The following is a 15566-nucleotide window of genomic DNA, read 5'->3' as shown; positions in this document are numbered from 1 at the left end:
CAACACAGAAACCTCTACGGTGCACGGAGGCTTTATGACAGACCAGTTGCAGGCTAATAACTGGATCCCACTGCAAAAGAAAGTAAAAAAATAAGCTCCATGCAGACATTTGGCCTCGTGTTGGTTGGAAATCACCCCAGTGGAATGTCCCTACAACGTCTCATAGCAGCGTACAGGTTTGATAGAACCAACCTAGTGATTTGCCTTTGTACATTCACTCTTCACAGTGAAACAGGTGCATTGTTAGAGTCCTACTGTTGGTGACCAAGCCACAGCACAGCTGTGCACACACCGGTCCAACTTGAGCCCGAGGCACGGGCCCCCCGCCTGCCCCCCGCATGTGGGTGCCCGGCGAACGCTGCAACATAAGCAGCTGATATGGACACCGACGCACGTGAAATCCAGTGACTTGTTTCTGCTCTCCACCACGACTAACTTCTGTGGTTCAGGTCTAAGCAGTGCAGCCCCACCTGGTTCGCTCTGACTGTAACCCTGAGAAAGGCGTTTCCTGTTGTTCACTGGCAACAAAGCGGTACACCATATCACTGGCCTCCCCTCTTCCTACTTCAGCGTGTCTCAATTTAACACACACGGGAGAATTATGCGAGCGAGCGAGCGGAATTTAAGAGAGTAGTCCAGATGCTACTACCACACTAGACGTGAAATCGCACAACAGAAGAGTGGTTCTGACACGGGGGTGGGGAGGGGTTTGGTACCAAAAGCCAGGTGACTTCAGGCTGCACAGATTAGTCGCCTCAGTTAGTAGCTTGAGGAACTGGATTAACTGCTGCGCCCCTTGCTCCAACAGTTAACGAATTTGATTAGTTCCACACGTGCAACACTTGCCTCCAACTTAACGACCCGTTATCACTTTTTGGTGTGATTAAGTAAAATTGTAAATTTATATAGAAACAATCTCCCTGCTGACACGCATCTCTGCTCTGTCTTACTCTGGGCCTGTCATGTGTAAACCATTGGCTTCATGTCCAGAGTAACGCTTCGGGCTCTTCCGAAACCAGGTCGATCTCCTTGTTATTTGGACCAACAACAACCTCCACCTACCCCCCACCCCCCCACCCCAGCGCCTTTAACTTCTTCACACGTCGGCCTCAACCGATACAGACTGATGGGTCAGGAACACTGGTCAACTTCCTTTGGTCTAACAATCGACACGGACCTACAGAGCAGGTTCTCCAAAGAGGCCATGCCAACACTTGGACCAAACCATTCAGTGCCTCCTGAGGATGGTCTATCAACACACAATAAATGGGGATCAGCTGACCTCCATCGATGTACCTTAGTGGAACGCTGCTCCACTTAGACTAGCAAAGAGAAAAATGCCATCAGGAGGGGGTGCTATAGGACCAAATCTACAGGCCTGCCATTAAAAAGGCTACCAGATTCATATTTACATTGTAACCCCCCAAAGCACCTTGTTCCCTCTTTACTGAGATTTAAAACAGCAAGTATACCATTGAAGCTCATTTAAAAGTCTCAGAGACACAATGTAGATGTTCACCATTTAAACGAAAGTGAGGGAATGACAGAGATGGAGAAAAAAAAAAGGTTTCAGGTGAGCTCAGCCCCCAAATGGCACAACAGCCTTCATCGTAGAAGTACCTGAGATACAGAACAGGCCAGCTAATTTGTTCTTCTGTCCAAAGCTCAACAGATGAGACCTGTAGACCTTGAAACAGATACGGGGGTGGGCGGGGGGGGGGAGGGGGGAGGAGGCGTTCAAGGCAACTGTGACTCTAGACTACCCAAGCAAACGGAAAGACCGGCAAACTGCCTCATGGATTGTGGTCATCCTCATCGCAACAGTCTCACATAGTGCCTGGCTGATAGCAGAGGCAGACCAAAGGTATTTCGAGGGACTGCGAGTGACCCCCCTCCCCCCCCTATGGGGGCGGCTGAGAAGGAGCCCTGGAATCCTGCAGAGCTCCGCAGTGGACCTAGCGTCCAGCCTCCAACATCTGCGTTCAGGGTGGACGGGTCCCATCAACACAAACGCGCTTCCAGATAACAAAAACCAGCAGGACCAGCGTCCTGAACGTAGGATCATCGCAAAGAGCTAACACGCGGTTTAAAAAGAATATTCTAGACCCAGAGGGGTAGCCATCAGTGCTCCGTCCTAGGCCGGAAGACGCAAGCCTCGTCAAAGGTAAGAGTACAACGGATTTTACTCATCTTAAAAAGGCAGGGATGGACAAACTGATAGCCTTAGCTCTCTGCAGCTCTATACTCGTCCATAAGAGCAGAACAAAACGCAGCACATATCATAAGCCAGACAGAGAAGCCCCTCCCACACACGCTTATTAGCTACTAAACCAATACCGACTATACTCTTCAGAAGCAAGATATATAGATAGATATAAATATAGAGCTACTACTGGGTTAACAGCACATAAAGGGTTAGATCTCACTACAGAAAACAAAAAAAAATTGGGGGGAAAAAAAAAAACATAAAATGAGACAGGGCCTAGTGCGTAAAGAGCATTTAGCATAGGCATTACATGTGACGGCAATGTCAGTGGCTGGGAATGGGGGAGAGGGGTCTGAGGGCGGACACAGGGGGAGAGGGGTCTGAGGGCGGACACAGGGGGAGAGGGGTCTGAGGGCGGACACAGGGGGAGAGGGGTCTGAGGGCGGACACAGGGGGAGAGTGACAGGCGAGGCTGCGAGGAGTTACATGCCCTCGCTGAAGCTCTGCACCTCGCGGTAGAAGTGCTGTGTGGGCTCGCTCAGGACGACGCTGGCGTCCATCACGGGGTGCCAGACGCGGCCCAGTCCCAGAGACACCTCCTTGATAAGGTTGTGCACGGGGTCTTCCTCCACGGAGAAGGTCTGGTACGGGTCAAAGTCGATGCTCTCCTCCGACACAGCCAGCACCTTCAGGTTGGAGCCACGCAGGCGTGAGATGGCGATGAGGTTGTGGGCCCACATCGTGTAACCTGTGCACAGAGAGACAGGCCCGTGAGCCGTACTGTATGCGGGTCCGTCGAGGCCCCGGTACCACACAGAATGGGAGGGGATGGAAATGTGCCGGCCTGTGCCCCCGTGCAACACCGCTCACCATGGATGACCAGTACAGACAGATGGATACAACGCCAAGCCAGAAGCACCAGCGGATCCTCGTTGCGATTGTCACTGAGGTCTGGGAAGCCGCTGTCGTCCCTCATGAGGGTGAAATGGGTGAGGGTCTTGTGGTACTGCAGAGAGATGAGCTCCACCGTGGCCTCGCTGGTGGAGGCAGAGTAGCTGTCAAAGTGGATCCTCTCCAGCGGAATGCTAGGCTTCAAGATGGCCAGCAGGTGCTGGCTGCCGGTGTCCAGGGCCATGATGTAGACGCGCAGGTTGGCGCTGTGGCGCACCAGGGCCTTCCAGTCGTCGTCGGCTGGGGTGCCATTCAGAGGCTTGCCCGCTAGGGCGCCGCCGTTGAGCAGCAGGGAAAGGCGGTGCAGGGGCGCGCGGTCACCGCCTGACAGCAGGCGACACATGGTGGCGCTGAAGTCGCTGAAGTCCAGCGCCAAGGAATGCAGGTGTGGGAGCCGCTCCAGCTCCACCACCCCCAGCAGCGGCACCAGCTGGTTGTCCAGCAGACTGAGGTGCTCCAGAGATCCGGCGCTAGAGTTGGACACGGCTGCCAAGGAGCTGGGAGTCACCATACCCAGCATGAATGCTGAGGACAGCCAGTTCAGCTGACGGCTATTAGCCAGGATTTCCCCAAACAGCCGCTGGATTCTGAAGCACAGGCCGATACAACACTCAGGTAACAGTTGTTTTCTAATTAATAATAATAAAAACTAATAAATATAACAAGCACTTACTCTTTGATTTTCTTTCCACCCTGGTCGACCTGGCTGAGATGAAGGCTGTCCAAAACTCCCTCGTCCTGTAGAATACAGGTGTCGCCGTACATGCTAAGCTTCCTTATGTTCCTAACAAAAAAAATTAGTAGAGACCCATCAACAATATTCTAAACTGTCACCCTGTGTATTTAAAAAAAAAAAAAAAAAAGCAGCGAATAAACCCCACTGACTTATAGGGCAATTAAGAGAATGCAGGAAGCGGCCTCAGCGCCCTGCCGCTTCCACTTCCGGGACCACGAAGCCAACCTATTTCCCCTCTGAATTTGCTTTATTTCTACAGTTAGATGTCTACGTGCCCTTAGCACCGGCTGCTGTTAGAATGCATGAAAAGCGGCCAGGTAAATAATGGGAATACAATAGCGATCAAAGCGCCCCAACCCAGGCATTTCCGTCCGGTCAGGGGAATGCGGCTCCAGATTGCGGCTCGGGGGGCTCCGTGCCGGAGCGTTGACCCTTCATGTCCCCATTCACAATCACATGCCCCTTACATATCTGCACCACTGAAAGCGGTTACGGGGGGGGGACATCTGATCAGTTTAGCATTAACAAAATTACGGGTTTTGCTGTCCGGGTGCATGCGGAGCCCAATGCCACCCGTCCGGGCACGTTAATAAAAGAGAGAGACCGATCTGTTTACATCTGACAGGCACACAAACAGCTGCCAACAGGAACCACTGTAGAGACGCCCCCCCCCCCCAATGCTCTGCCAAATTGCGCGAACAGCCCATCCGGGCTAAACACGGGGACCCCGCGAGGCTGGTGCATGTCACCGCGCCCCGATGACAGGTGTCCGCTCCGGCCGGGCCGAGACCCCGACTGGCCACGCATGACGGCTCAGTGGCTGGCCTTGCGCAGCATCTGACGCAGTCGAAAATGGCTTTCCGCACGCCTCCTCCCGGCCGCCTACCTGTTGTTCCGGAGGCCGCGCAGCACACAGAGCACCTGGTCCAGGTAGGTCTTCGCAGCATCCTTCCACTGATCGGGGAAGCGGGGGTCGCTCTGCGGCGCCTCCACTCCGTGCAGCTGGAGGCAACCCTCCACAGGGGCGAACTCCAGCTGCAGTTCTCGGACGAAGGACCCGAACTTCCGCATAAGAAACTCCAGCTTGGGGGTCTCCTCGGACCCCGAGCCCCCGCCGTTAGTGCCGCCACCGACACGCAGCTTCAGATTCGTCCACAGCGCTGGGTAGAACAGACACTCCCTCCAGCGGGAACACACGGCGGAGGCCCGGAGCTTGTCCCGGGGGGACAGGAAGGAAAATATGTGGACGATGAGCTCGCTGGGTAAGGCCAAGGCTCCGACACCCCCGCACAGAGCCATGGCCAACAGCTACTGGACTGTTACTTAGAGGAAATTACCGAAAAGTAACCGGTCGGAGGTCTGCAGTGCGGGCCTGCGCCTCTACGCTGCTCGCCGTCTGTGAAAATAAACAAGCTGGGCAGCTTTTCCTTCAATACTACTGGAGCGCACCAAGCCCTTCCTGTCTTGGGGGAACAACAATCGTACTGGCTCGTTTAATCATATTTTCAGCAATTAAATCCAAAAAATACCTAATTTATAAAATCGAATCCCCGGTTTCTCATACTATTCTGAAATAATTAAATAATTCCGGAAGCCAAGTATATTATTTGGCCAATTATTTTAAAGCCCACCACATTGCCTCATTTGGGTCATTCCGAAGCCTTGTTATTTTTGCTATACTAAGTGGTTTTCAGTAGAGGGAGCAGTTACGCTGTTTCCCAGTTTACAAGCCACTGGATATTTTATTATTGTTATTATTTAACGAAACGCAACGACAAGTTTCAGGGGGGTATTCCAGAAAGCAGGTTATGTGACATACCCGGGTAAGTTTAAGGGTAAGTTAGTGGATAACCTCAACTTTCGGTTCCAAAAACGGAGGTTAACTTTCTGGGTATGTACGTAACCATAGCAGCTTACTCCCTGAAGATAACCTGCTACTGAGCAGGTTATGTTCCAGGGTAAGTTTGTTGCAGAAGGTTACTGAGCATGGCGTGCCCTTTTGATGACGATCCTGTGAACGTGGAGGCATAAATTATACAAGGTTTTTTTCGCCGGGAGAGAGTTATAAGACCGCGTATTGATGTCTTGTCATTTCCTAATGATTATTTGAAAAAGCGTTATCAGTTTTCAAAAGAATCGTTCATTTACTTAACATCTCTTGAAACCGCATATTGCAAATGTCACAAACCCAAACCGCGGGTCTGCGCTTAGCACAGAAAACATTCTGTGCATAGCACTTCGGTTTTTTGCGTCAGGGCATTTTTTGTACAATATGGGCGACGCAGAGCATATAGGAAAGGCAACTGTGTGTAGAGCCGTTCGCACAGTATGTCTGGTACTTAACGCTTCTTACACACGTTTGTACAGTTCCCTGTCCATAAAGCTCTGCGTGTTATTAAAGAGGAATTCCACAGAGTGGTAGGTTTGTCCTTTGTAGTAAAATCTATGATGCATATTTAATATATAGTCATACTATTTATATCTATAGCCTACATGTATTCATCCTGCACACACACACTTGATGCTTCCCTATATGACTTTCTATTTCAGGGTTTCCAAATGTAATTTGGAATACATGTAATACATGTATAGTGACAATAAAAGGCATTCATTCATTCATTCATTCATTCATTCATAATTGGGTGCATTGATGGCACCTACATTCCTATTAAAGCTCCTTCAATAAATGAGGGAGACTATGTTAATAGATAGATAGATAGATAGATAGATAGATAGATAGATAGATAGATAGATAGATAGATGTCTTTATTGTCACTATACAAGTACAGCGAGATAGCGGAGGAAATCTAGTCATAGTATCAATGTGCAGGTAACTTGATTTTGTATCCTTAATTTTTTGCCTTGTTAAAATCATCAAACTCATTACTTTTTCCACAAAGTATAGGTAATCAATTATCGTGTAATCAATTACCTTTTTGCAGAATGTTTTTGTGTTTCATTTTGACTTGGCTCAAAGTTCTTCTGTCTCCAGAAGGATTACACCTTATTAAATAAGAAACCATATATTCCTAGTCGATACACATTGTTATTTTAACCTAAAGAAATGAATGGCAGGAAAAGTAAATGCTTTCATAGTGATTTAACAGTAAAAAGGATGCGGAAGGGTTATGTGTTTAATTATTTTGCATTATAATAAAAGGGGAGGCGATGTCAAATTTGCAATTTAATACACACGCATTTACTCTGTCCGTTATTTTTTGCCAAGCCAACTCTTTCTTTAGCCGATGCAGCCGTATTGCTTTTTTCATTATTATTGGCTTGAATTCCTCATATGCGTGCATTAAAACTTCCAACTCCGCCTCTGTGAAGTATGCCGCTCTCTTTTTTTCACTTTGATTTTCCATTTTGACTCATGAAATCGGCGATCAATTGAAAGCGTCTTTATGTATGCACGGTGCACGCGCATTAACTCTGGGTAACCAATAGGAGGTTGATTGAACTTACTCTTCTCAGGTGTTTTGGAACCGACATACTCATGGTATGCGGGTTTGGGGTATATCAACCCAGAGGTTAAGATTTACCAAATGGTAAGTTAACCAAGCTTTCTGGAATACCCCCCAGATGTTTAATGGCGCTATCACCAAAGTGACATTAAGCACAGCATTCAAGTTACATTCTACTGATGCTAAAGCATCTGCTTTTCAGATTGCTTGGTGTGCAGTAACTGCTACATAATATTATGTAACTCATGGTAAGGCATAGCTTAATAGGTTCCGTTGATAAATCAGTATACTATCACATAGCACCCGAGTTACCCCCCTCCCAAATTCTAGGTGAAAGCGACGCTGGCTTTTACATCACTTCCGTGTTTGTCTGCGGGACCATAGATATGTGCGGGACAGCGCGAGGAGGCGTGCGCGCTCCGGATCGTGTCACATCCGGGTTTCTTAGCAGAAACCGCGGACACGAATTTCGGGTGGAACTGTAGTATTTCTGATGCCCAGTATGGACGCAGATAAGGTGCCGATTTTAATGGTTTCTTTGAGTTCCCCATGTTAAAGTTAGTTTATTTAAGCCTCTTAACTGAGGGCTCCGCCATAGGAAGTTCGCTCAGGGTCTGTAGTTTGTCTTGGTGTATTTCGAGTGCGTGCGTAATTTTACTAACAAAGTGACTGAACTGGCAGTGAAGTAATAACTCCTCCGAGAAAGGGATAATATTTAATGTTACGTGTTTCGTGTACTGCGTGACTTGCCTTGTTACGGCTTTGCATCGAAGCCGTCCGTCACTGTCGTGACAATATATCACTTGTTTAGAGTTTCTGTAGATGATGACATGCTCCCTCTGCCACTGGCTCCTCTTAGATCGGCCCCGTCCATCTTCTGTACGATCGTGCTGAGACTGGCAACCCATAAGATCTAAAGCCATCTTCTTTTATTTTATGGCCGATACAGAACCGAATGGGAATAGTCCTCCCTTACAATAGCTCAGTATTTTTCTTTGTGTCCCGGCTATCAGAGCACAGGGAAGGACTTTGAAAATGTGGAGCTGGGAGATCAGATGAGGAATCCACAGCAAAAGTCGCCACGTCGGACCATATATTTTGCCGGTGGGGAAACCATGGAGGAGTACAGCACAGATGAGGAAGAAGAGGAACCAGAGAAGAAGGATCTCATACCTACAGTAGACCCTGTGAGTAGACCTGTGTCTGGTTGGCCTGACAATGCCCACCCTCTTGTAGCATGTGTAGCATGTGTTGTATCAAGGTGTCTGAACCCCTTAACGTTTTCTTCCAGGCAAAGCTGACGTGGGGGCCATACTTCTTGTTTCATATGTGGAGAGCGGCCATGTCCACTGTGTCAGGTGAGTTACCTTCAGCCCAGCACATACACTGCAGTTCAGTCACGCGTGTGATTTCTGCAACCCTTCCAGTTTGTTCTCGCTGTTTGAAGTAACACAGAAACGTTTTGCTGAGCCATAGCAGGAAGAAACACAAAAGTCTTTATATCTTTTATATGACAGACAGGTGGACAGACAGACGTGTATTGATCCTGAAGTTACCTGCAAGCAGCACATGAAATAGAACAAAGTTATAAAAGGCACAGTATACATACAGGACGGGCTGAAATAGGTATACAGTTTTTATTTTACAGTACTGATTGGGTCATATTTAGTTTCTTACGTGTTCGAAATGTCCTCTGTGAACATTGATACATTCCTGCAGCCTGTCCCTGACACTATGACACTTTAGCTACCTTGACAACACCTTTCCACAGTGTTGGGTCGGGCGACACGGCGCCTTTTTTTTGGGGGGGGGGGGGCGTTTTAAGGGAGAAAGTTTTTTGAGAGGAAGCCCCACACAGTGGATGAATTGAAGGAGTTCAGTCGCGCAAGCAATTATGGACATCGATGCTAACTGGGATTTGTGTGCTAAATTGTGTCACAGTGTCAGAGACAGTCTGCAGGAATGTATTAACATTGACAGAGGACAGTTTGAGCACATAAGAGACTAAACAGGACCCAATCAGTGAAACGGAAACTATATATCTACTTTTGGCCCACCCCGTATACACAAATAACAAGGAAAGACAATTAACCAAAAAGTGCAAAATATATAGTACAAACAGATTATGGTCTGGTAAAAGAGGTCAGGAGAGACTCTTTGTAGAGTCCGATACCAGCTGGCAGAAAAAACCAAGAGCTCAGCTGGATGAGTCTGTTACCTTGTAAGAATTGGTGAACTTCAGTCCTGCTCCACAAGAGGGACCATCACAGACAGTAACTGCCTAGACTAGGCTGCTGTGCTTTCCTTTTCTGTGATTGGCTAAGCACTTTGTCATTGTCCTGAAACAAGAAGCGTTTTGTGTTTGCTGTCTGCACCATACAGCTCTTAAGCTAGCCTTGCTGCATCACAGGGGACTGTTTTTAATGTAACTAATTAATTTAAACATGCCTGTAGTTTCTGTGACTCCTGTTATTTTATTGCCAGTTGTCTCTGACTATAGGGATTCATCAAAACCTAGGGCATAGGATCAGGAGTTATTTTTAATGTTAGCAGCCGACACCCAAGCCTGGGTTTTCTTCTGTAAGAAAAATCCCTTTATCCAGCTAGTTTTTCCTTCATTTGCACAATGAGGGGTGGAACGCTCCATCTTAGGCTTTACAGAGGTGTGTCCAGCCATGGGTGGTTTCTCCCCTGCAGTACAATAGAGCTCTTTATTTGGCCGACAAAGGCTGAGATGCAGCAGGCTGCTTGGACACTGAGCTTCTCAGTGCCCTCTCTTCCTCTGACGCCATGCGTATCAAGGCAGCCACTGAGATCAGCCAGTGGGATGATGGGCAGTAATGACACCACGTTATCCTGTCAGCTGCTGTCGGTTCCCTGACTCGCCAGACTTTCTGGTAATTGCATTACTATGGTTTTAGTTTGCACTTGGATTATGTTGGTAGTCAGGGGTGGCTCTGGGGGTCCATAGGGCCCCTAAAAACATATGCTACTTGGGTCTGAAATAAATGCATTATTACTATTATTATTATTTACGTATATATGCATGGGCTAAAATTTTGTGCGCTGGGAACAGCTGAAACAAATGTAAGCACCGGGTGCGCCAGATGGTTGAGTCGCTTCAGTTGGTGAAAGCAAAGTTAACGACAGAAAAGAATAATCAAGCTTGTGGAAGCAGGACAGTCTAAACAAGAAATCAGAGTGAGTCACATATTTGTAAAAACTGTAAAATGTGACTGCAAAGCATTGCATAAATATCACCGGTTCTCAAAATTGTCTTTTGCTTCTTAATGCTGGTGATCTAGTGTAAGTAATACTTGGAGGACATTAAGGTGAAGTGCATCTGGTTCAACCAACACAGAATAACTGGCCCCAGTCTGCTCCCCCCCATTCATTTCTGTAGCTGCTATGGCCTCCTGTTAAGTAGATAGTGACTAATTCACAACAACATTGATCAAGGTATAACCATGACATCTAAACATGAACTAGTTTCCTGGTATAATAGCCTTTATCCTGCTGATAAGATTTTCAGTTACACACTCAGGTATTCCATTTTCCTGACTCTGTTGGAGAGTCGCTGGGCACCGTGCCTGGGGGTGAACTGGCCAGAGGCTGCACGACCCCCAAGAGCAGATGGGTTTCTTCAAGTGTGCCTGCCTGTTTCTGCCTTTCAGTGTGTGACTACTTCGGGGAGAAGATGTCCTCGCTGCTGGGCATCACAACGCCCAAATACCAGTACGCGATTGACGAGTTCTACAGGATCAAGAAAGAGGTATGTGGAAAGATCAAGGGGTGACCCTCCTGAATGAATGAAAACTGTGAGCTGCATCACACCTCAGAGAATGTGCTGATTTTGGATAATGGCGGGCACTGCAGGAGGAAGAAGAAGCGGAGGAGAACCAGCTGTCAGAGGAAGCAGAACGTCACTTCAACGAGAAGCTCAGCCCAGAAGGCAAGCAGCCAATGACAGAGCAGCCAGAGAGCTCTGCCTCCTTCGTTAAAGTAACCTTTGACGTGCAAGAGGAGACGCACACTTCGCTGGAAATGAACATGGTCGCCGCACCCATCCCCAGCTAAGCCCTCAGTGACCTCCGCCAGCTTGGTTTTCATCATTTGTGCAGCTTGCCCATCTTTATCCTCATATCGGTGCTGTTCTAAAACAGCAGCTGTAGAACATGATCAGTGTTCTCATTGTGTGTCTCATTGTGCTGGGTACAGCGTATGGTTGACCTGCCAAAAGGGTTGTCTGGGTTACTTGGGATTTAAGGTCCCATGGGTGTCTTAGCTTTCCTGAAGCCTTTTAATTTTATTTTCATGTTTGATGAAATTCCTTGTAACTTTCCAAAGGACTGACTTCCAGATGCGTTTCACAGCACTTCCTGTGATTCATTCATTGTCATTTGCTTTTCTTCAGGTATCTTGTAATTGATGTGTTCTGTTGATCTTTTTCTGTAAATAACTGTTTGCCACACTGATGCTGCGGGTCTGCCAGCGGCCCCGTTTCCATGACTCCCGTCTCAGGGGAACCGTTCAGCCCAGCCCCTCTGTTCTATGGGTTCTCGGCTGCCACGCTTCTCCCCCCTGGACAACGGGAGAACACGAAAACCCCGGAGGGAAGAGAGACTGACTGCTTCTCCTGCATGTTCGCTTAAAGAAATGGCCAAAAGCAGCTGAGGATGCAAGTCTATCCTTAAAATGTTGTACTTTGTCATTAGTGAATACTGGTCAGACCTAAGTATAGTTTAATTTTTTTCTATTGTATCACTGAAAAATTAAACTTGTTTTATTTATATATATATATTTCAAACTAAAAGTTTTATAACTGAGAAAACAGATGCATTTATTTTATATAATATACATATTAATAAACTGAATAACTGTCATATGCTTATTCTGTTGTACTTTTCTAACTGATGAGGTATTTCCATATTGGAGTGTGGAGGTCCATCTCAACATATCCTGCATAGTACTGAAAAGCATTGCTGCTTGACACAAAAGCCCGCGTCACGTATCGTCCATATCTGTGTTGCTGTCGTCGTTGGCCACAAGAACCTCTCTGTTTTCATAGGTCCAGAAGCCGTTCAGGTCTATGAGGATGCTGGTGACGGTGTCACCCTGCCCGCTGGTCACCAGGTCCTGCAGGGTAATCTTGTAGGGATCTTTGGGTTTCACCATGTCAAAGATCTCATCCTGTTACAAGGAGAAAACTGATTGGTATTGGGCACAAAATAATTAGCCCCCTGCTCCTCAGTTTGTACACATACCTTGACATCTTGGAAGGACACTGGCTCTTGGCCGTGCACCTTCATCTGGTCCTGGATTCCCTGGAGGACAAAGCAGAGTTATTTCCTGCTGTCTTGTGTCCTGTCCCATCCTCTCTGATACTGTATTCCTTACCCTGAAGAAATAGTTGAGTGTGAACACATTCAGGTGGCCCTTGTTCTCCATATCCAATATCTTGAAAATGTACTGAAGGGCAGCAGGTTCCTTGCGGTTCTCCAGCGCCAGGACAAAGTCCAGGTAGGTCTTGTAGTCCTGGGAACCGCAACATAAGCATGACGTGAGTGTCACGTCCAACCACAAGGCCACTTGGGGATATTGAAGGATATCTGCTTACCATCTCTCCGTCGTAAGTGAGGCACTCCTGATAGATGCGGTCCAGGAAGATGCTTGTTAGGGTGCCGGTGCCGTAACGAGACAGCTCCTCTTTGCTCAGCATTCCATTGTGGTCCTTATCCAGGTTCAAATACTGCCCTGGGAGTAGAAACCACAAACCACTTTTTAGCAGATTAGTGTGCTAGGTGCCCTGAACTCGGATATGAGCATGTCTGCCTACCATAGACACGGAGTGCTGATGGGGCCGAGAACCAGTTGGACTCCTGACTCTCCTTGGACAACTCCTCATCCCGCAGCTGAAATGCAGGGAAGGGCAGACACCACAACTCAGATGGAGAACAAGTTAATAGGGAGGTGGCTCTAAAGGGAACCTCCACTCCAAATCCTCCGTAGGTAATATAAGGGCGATGGCATACCTCCAGAAGATCATCTAGAAAGCTGCAGGCCAAAATGTCCTGAATTTTTATTTTTCCTGAGTAAGAGAAAACTGAATGAGTAGGCTGTACCAAAGACCCCTCGGAGCAGAGGACAATATTCCTTGGCTTCTCAGAAGGCAAAGCCTTACTACGGTAGAGGTGCGATGGGTCAGCTGGGTTTCATTAAAGTAACATTAAAGGATTAACTGATATGCTGAAGGGTTTGGCTTTAGATCAATGCATCCAAGAATTCGGAAGAAGAGTCTGAATGACACAACAGCAGCCACTGACAGCACAGGGTGGGGAACGCTGTGGAACACAGACCAGTGCGCAGCGGGTCCAGGAAGAAGAAGAACTTGCGGACGGCGGTGCAGACATAGAAGGAGTAGAAGGACTTCTCCAGGCCGTCCAGCTGGGGCAGGGTGGGGATCAGTTCCAGAATGTAGTTCTCCAGGTCCTACCATGAGACAGGTTTTGACTCTTAGAAGCACACAAGGGGACTTGGGAGAATGGATCCGTTTCACTGGCTTAAAATCAGCATCATACTAATATTGACGATGCTTACCGACTCGCGGAGGTAACCTTGACCTGCCACGTCGTAAAGACTCAGGCCAATCCGGGTCTGATGAAGCCAAACTGGGGAGAAAGTATCACAGTGGTACCAAATTTTAATCTATGCCACAAGAACAGAGTGAGTAAATCTCACAATTCCAATTAGTGTGCCAAGTAGACACTCTGTGTCAGGGTTCCCCAAATCTGGTCCCAGAAGGCCAGTTCACCACACAGTTCCCATATTTCCCTCCTCAAACACACCTTACTCAGCTTACCAGCCAAATGGCAGGTTTAGTAGGTGTATGTGAGCAGGGAAATCTACAAACCGGCCCTCCAGAAATGGATTTCAGCAACCCTGCTCCAAGAACAGCTTCCATTCTCTCTATACGTTTGCTTTTTGTAAGACAAACCTTTTCTCATGACATAGTTAAAGAACTGCATTATTGATATGCGTCCATATGGGTCATTGTGCAGAAGTTTGGCATAAACTCTTGCAGTGAAGAACTGTCTGGTGGGAGAAAACAGAGAGAGTGTTGGCAGGAATATCTGCTTTTCTGTCGCTAAACCAACAAAAAGGTAATACCTTAAAAATTTTGAACCCTGAAATTCTGCAAGCTGGCTGCACTTACTTGCACTTTTCTCCTGCCGTCTCTCCAACCTTCAAGAAGCTGTCGTAATTGATCATGGCCTCCTCCCCAGCCATGGGAAGCACTTGGTTTTTGTCTAACAGGAACCACAGATTCTGGTGCAGAAGAGGAAAAATCAGCATATTGGACATACACAGCATCATCTCTGCAAAAGCACTCAGGCTTTATCACACAGTGAAGGAAGACACCACACCTGTAGCTCCTCGTTGTCCAGAAGCTCTCGGCTCTTCCTCTGCAGAAACACGGCTCTGGACTCCTCACGCAGTTTCTGTAGCAAAATCTCGTCGTCGGCAGGAAGCTGTAAGAAGCGCATTAAGATGACCATCACCTTGTAAAATAAGACCCTTCAAGGGGGACAGTGACCGGGTCGGCGTCGTAAGTACCCGGTAATAAAAGCGGGGTATGTTCTTGTAAGAGGAGTCAGTCTTGTCGCCACCCCTCCATTCTGTGTAATACTTCGTAAACAGTCGGAGTTCATCCTCCTTCTTCTCCTCCTCTGTCCTCTCATCTGCCAATAAATGTGTAATCCACGAAAACCTTAACCTCAACGATAATAAAAGAACAAACCGACTTAAAGTTGCCGGCAAGTCCCGGTTTATGCATGCGGGACACAGCCATTCCAGCTGAGCAGTCAGCGATGTGTGACGGGCTCAAGCACTCAGCTGATGCTAAATAGCCAGCTAGCCTAGTATACTGTGTAACTGAAATTCCAGCACTCAAAAACAATCACAGCGTACTCTCACCCTTTTGTGCAGATGCCAGTTTCTTTTTCAGTAGTTCTTTCCATTGTCGCACCGTATCATTAGACATATTAATACCGATTTATTCGGCATGAATATTTTTAAAATTCAGTTATAAGATTGCCAGTTCTCCTAGACTTCCCTGTCGTGTCCTATTGCGTCTGTTGATTGGCTATTTTTTCCCCGAAGGCGTGAATATTTGCATCTAACCTATTGTGCAGCGTCGTGCTAACCATGT

At 47.5% G+C, this 15566-nt stretch overlaps 3 protein-coding genes across 4 annotated transcripts; 1 reads left to right on the top strand and 2 right to left on the bottom strand.

Moving 5' to 3' along the window:
• Positions 1-1714: 1714 nt before the first annotated feature.
• On the bottom strand, positions 1715-5657 carry fbxo33 (F-box protein 33). The gene is made up of 4 exons (XM_023828779.2): positions 4780-5657; positions 3831-3941; positions 3077-3744; positions 1715-2954 (listed from the first exon to the last, which is right to left on the bottom strand). The coding sequence occupies exons 1-4, from the start codon at positions 5190-5192 to the stop codon at positions 2689-2691; spliced, it is 1458 nt and encodes a 485-aa protein (XP_023684547.2). The 5' UTR covers positions 5193-5657; the 3' UTR covers positions 1715-2688.
• On the top strand, positions 4599-12240 carry fam177a1 (family with sequence similarity 177 member A1). 2 transcript variants are annotated; one of them, XM_023828783.2, is made up of 5 exons: positions 4599-4823; positions 8371-8544; positions 8649-8715; positions 11032-11129; positions 11234-12240. In XM_023828783.2, exons 1-5 carry the CDS (start codon positions 4746-4748, stop codon positions 11432-11434), a joined length of 618 nt encoding a protein of 205 aa, XP_023684551.1. In that variant the 5' UTR covers positions 4599-4745; the 3' UTR covers positions 11435-12240. The 2 variants fall into 2 exon arrangements, with proteins under 2 accessions (XP_023684551.1, XP_023684553.1); XM_023828785.2 differs by lacking the exon at positions 4599-4823 and adding an exon at positions 7738-7874.
• On the bottom strand, positions 12172-15505 carry ppp2r3c (protein phosphatase 2, regulatory subunit B'', gamma). Its single transcript, XM_023828780.2, has 13 exons — positions 15332-15505; positions 14972-15096; positions 14782-14886; positions 14571-14683; positions 14352-14449; positions 13955-14025; positions 13714-13846; positions 13390-13445; positions 13194-13269; positions 12975-13111; positions 12755-12892; positions 12622-12681; positions 12172-12547 (listed from the first exon to the last, which is right to left on the bottom strand). Exons 1-13 carry the CDS (start codon positions 15396-15398, stop codon positions 12362-12364), a joined length of 1365 nt encoding a protein of 454 aa, XP_023684548.1. The 5' UTR covers positions 15399-15505; the 3' UTR covers positions 12172-12361.
• Between the last annotated feature and the right edge of the window lie 61 nt (positions 15506-15566).

Source organism: Paramormyrops kingsleyae, chromosome 14, assembly GCF_048594095.1.
Source record: "Paramormyrops kingsleyae isolate MSU_618 chromosome 14, PKINGS_0.4, whole genome shotgun sequence".
Lineage (NCBI taxonomy): Eukaryota > Metazoa > Chordata > Actinopteri > Osteoglossiformes > Mormyridae > Paramormyrops > Paramormyrops kingsleyae.
Note: the sequence above shows the minus strand (reverse complement) of the source record. Positions and strands in the feature narration are given on the sequence as shown.

Excerpts from the sequence above, each read along its gene's own strand:
- fam177a1 (XM_023828783.2), top strand. The coding sequence starts at position 4,746 with ATGGCTTTCCGCACGCCTCCTCCCGGCCGCCTACCTGTTGTTCCGGAG. Across the intron at positions 8,716-11,031 it reads GGCCATGTCCACTGTGTCAG|TGTGTGACTACTTCGGGGAG; the intron begins GTGAGTTACCTT and ends TCTGCCTTTCAG. Across the intron at positions 11,130-11,233 it reads TCTACAGGATCAAGAAAGAG|GAGGAAGAAGAAGCGGAGGA; the intron begins GTATGTGGAAAG and ends CGGGCACTGCAG.
- fbxo33 (XM_023828779.2), bottom strand. The coding sequence starts at position 5,192 with ATGGCTCTGTGCGGGGGTGTCGGAGCCTTGGCCTTACCCAGCGAGCTC. Across the intron at positions 3,942-4,779 it reads CGCGGCCTCCGGAACAACAG|GAACATAAGGAAGCTTAGCA; the intron begins GTAGGCGGCCGG and ends TTTTTTTGTTAG. Across the intron at positions 2,955-3,076 it reads GTCTGTACTGGTCATCCATG|GTTACACGATGTGGGCCCAC; the intron begins GTGAGCGGTGTT and ends CTCTGTGCACAG.
- ppp2r3c (XM_023828780.2), bottom strand. The coding sequence starts at position 15,398 with ATGTCTAATGATACGGTGCGACAATGGAAAGAACTACTGAAAAAGAAA. Across the intron at positions 14,684-14,781 it reads TGGACAACGAGGAGCTACAG|AATCTGTGGTTCCTGTTAGA; the intron begins GTGTGGTGTCTT and ends CTTCTGCACCAG. Across the intron at positions 13,270-13,389 it reads TTCTAGATGATCTTCTGGAG|CTGCGGGATGAGGAGTTGTC; the intron begins GTATGCCATCGC and ends CCTGCATTTCAG.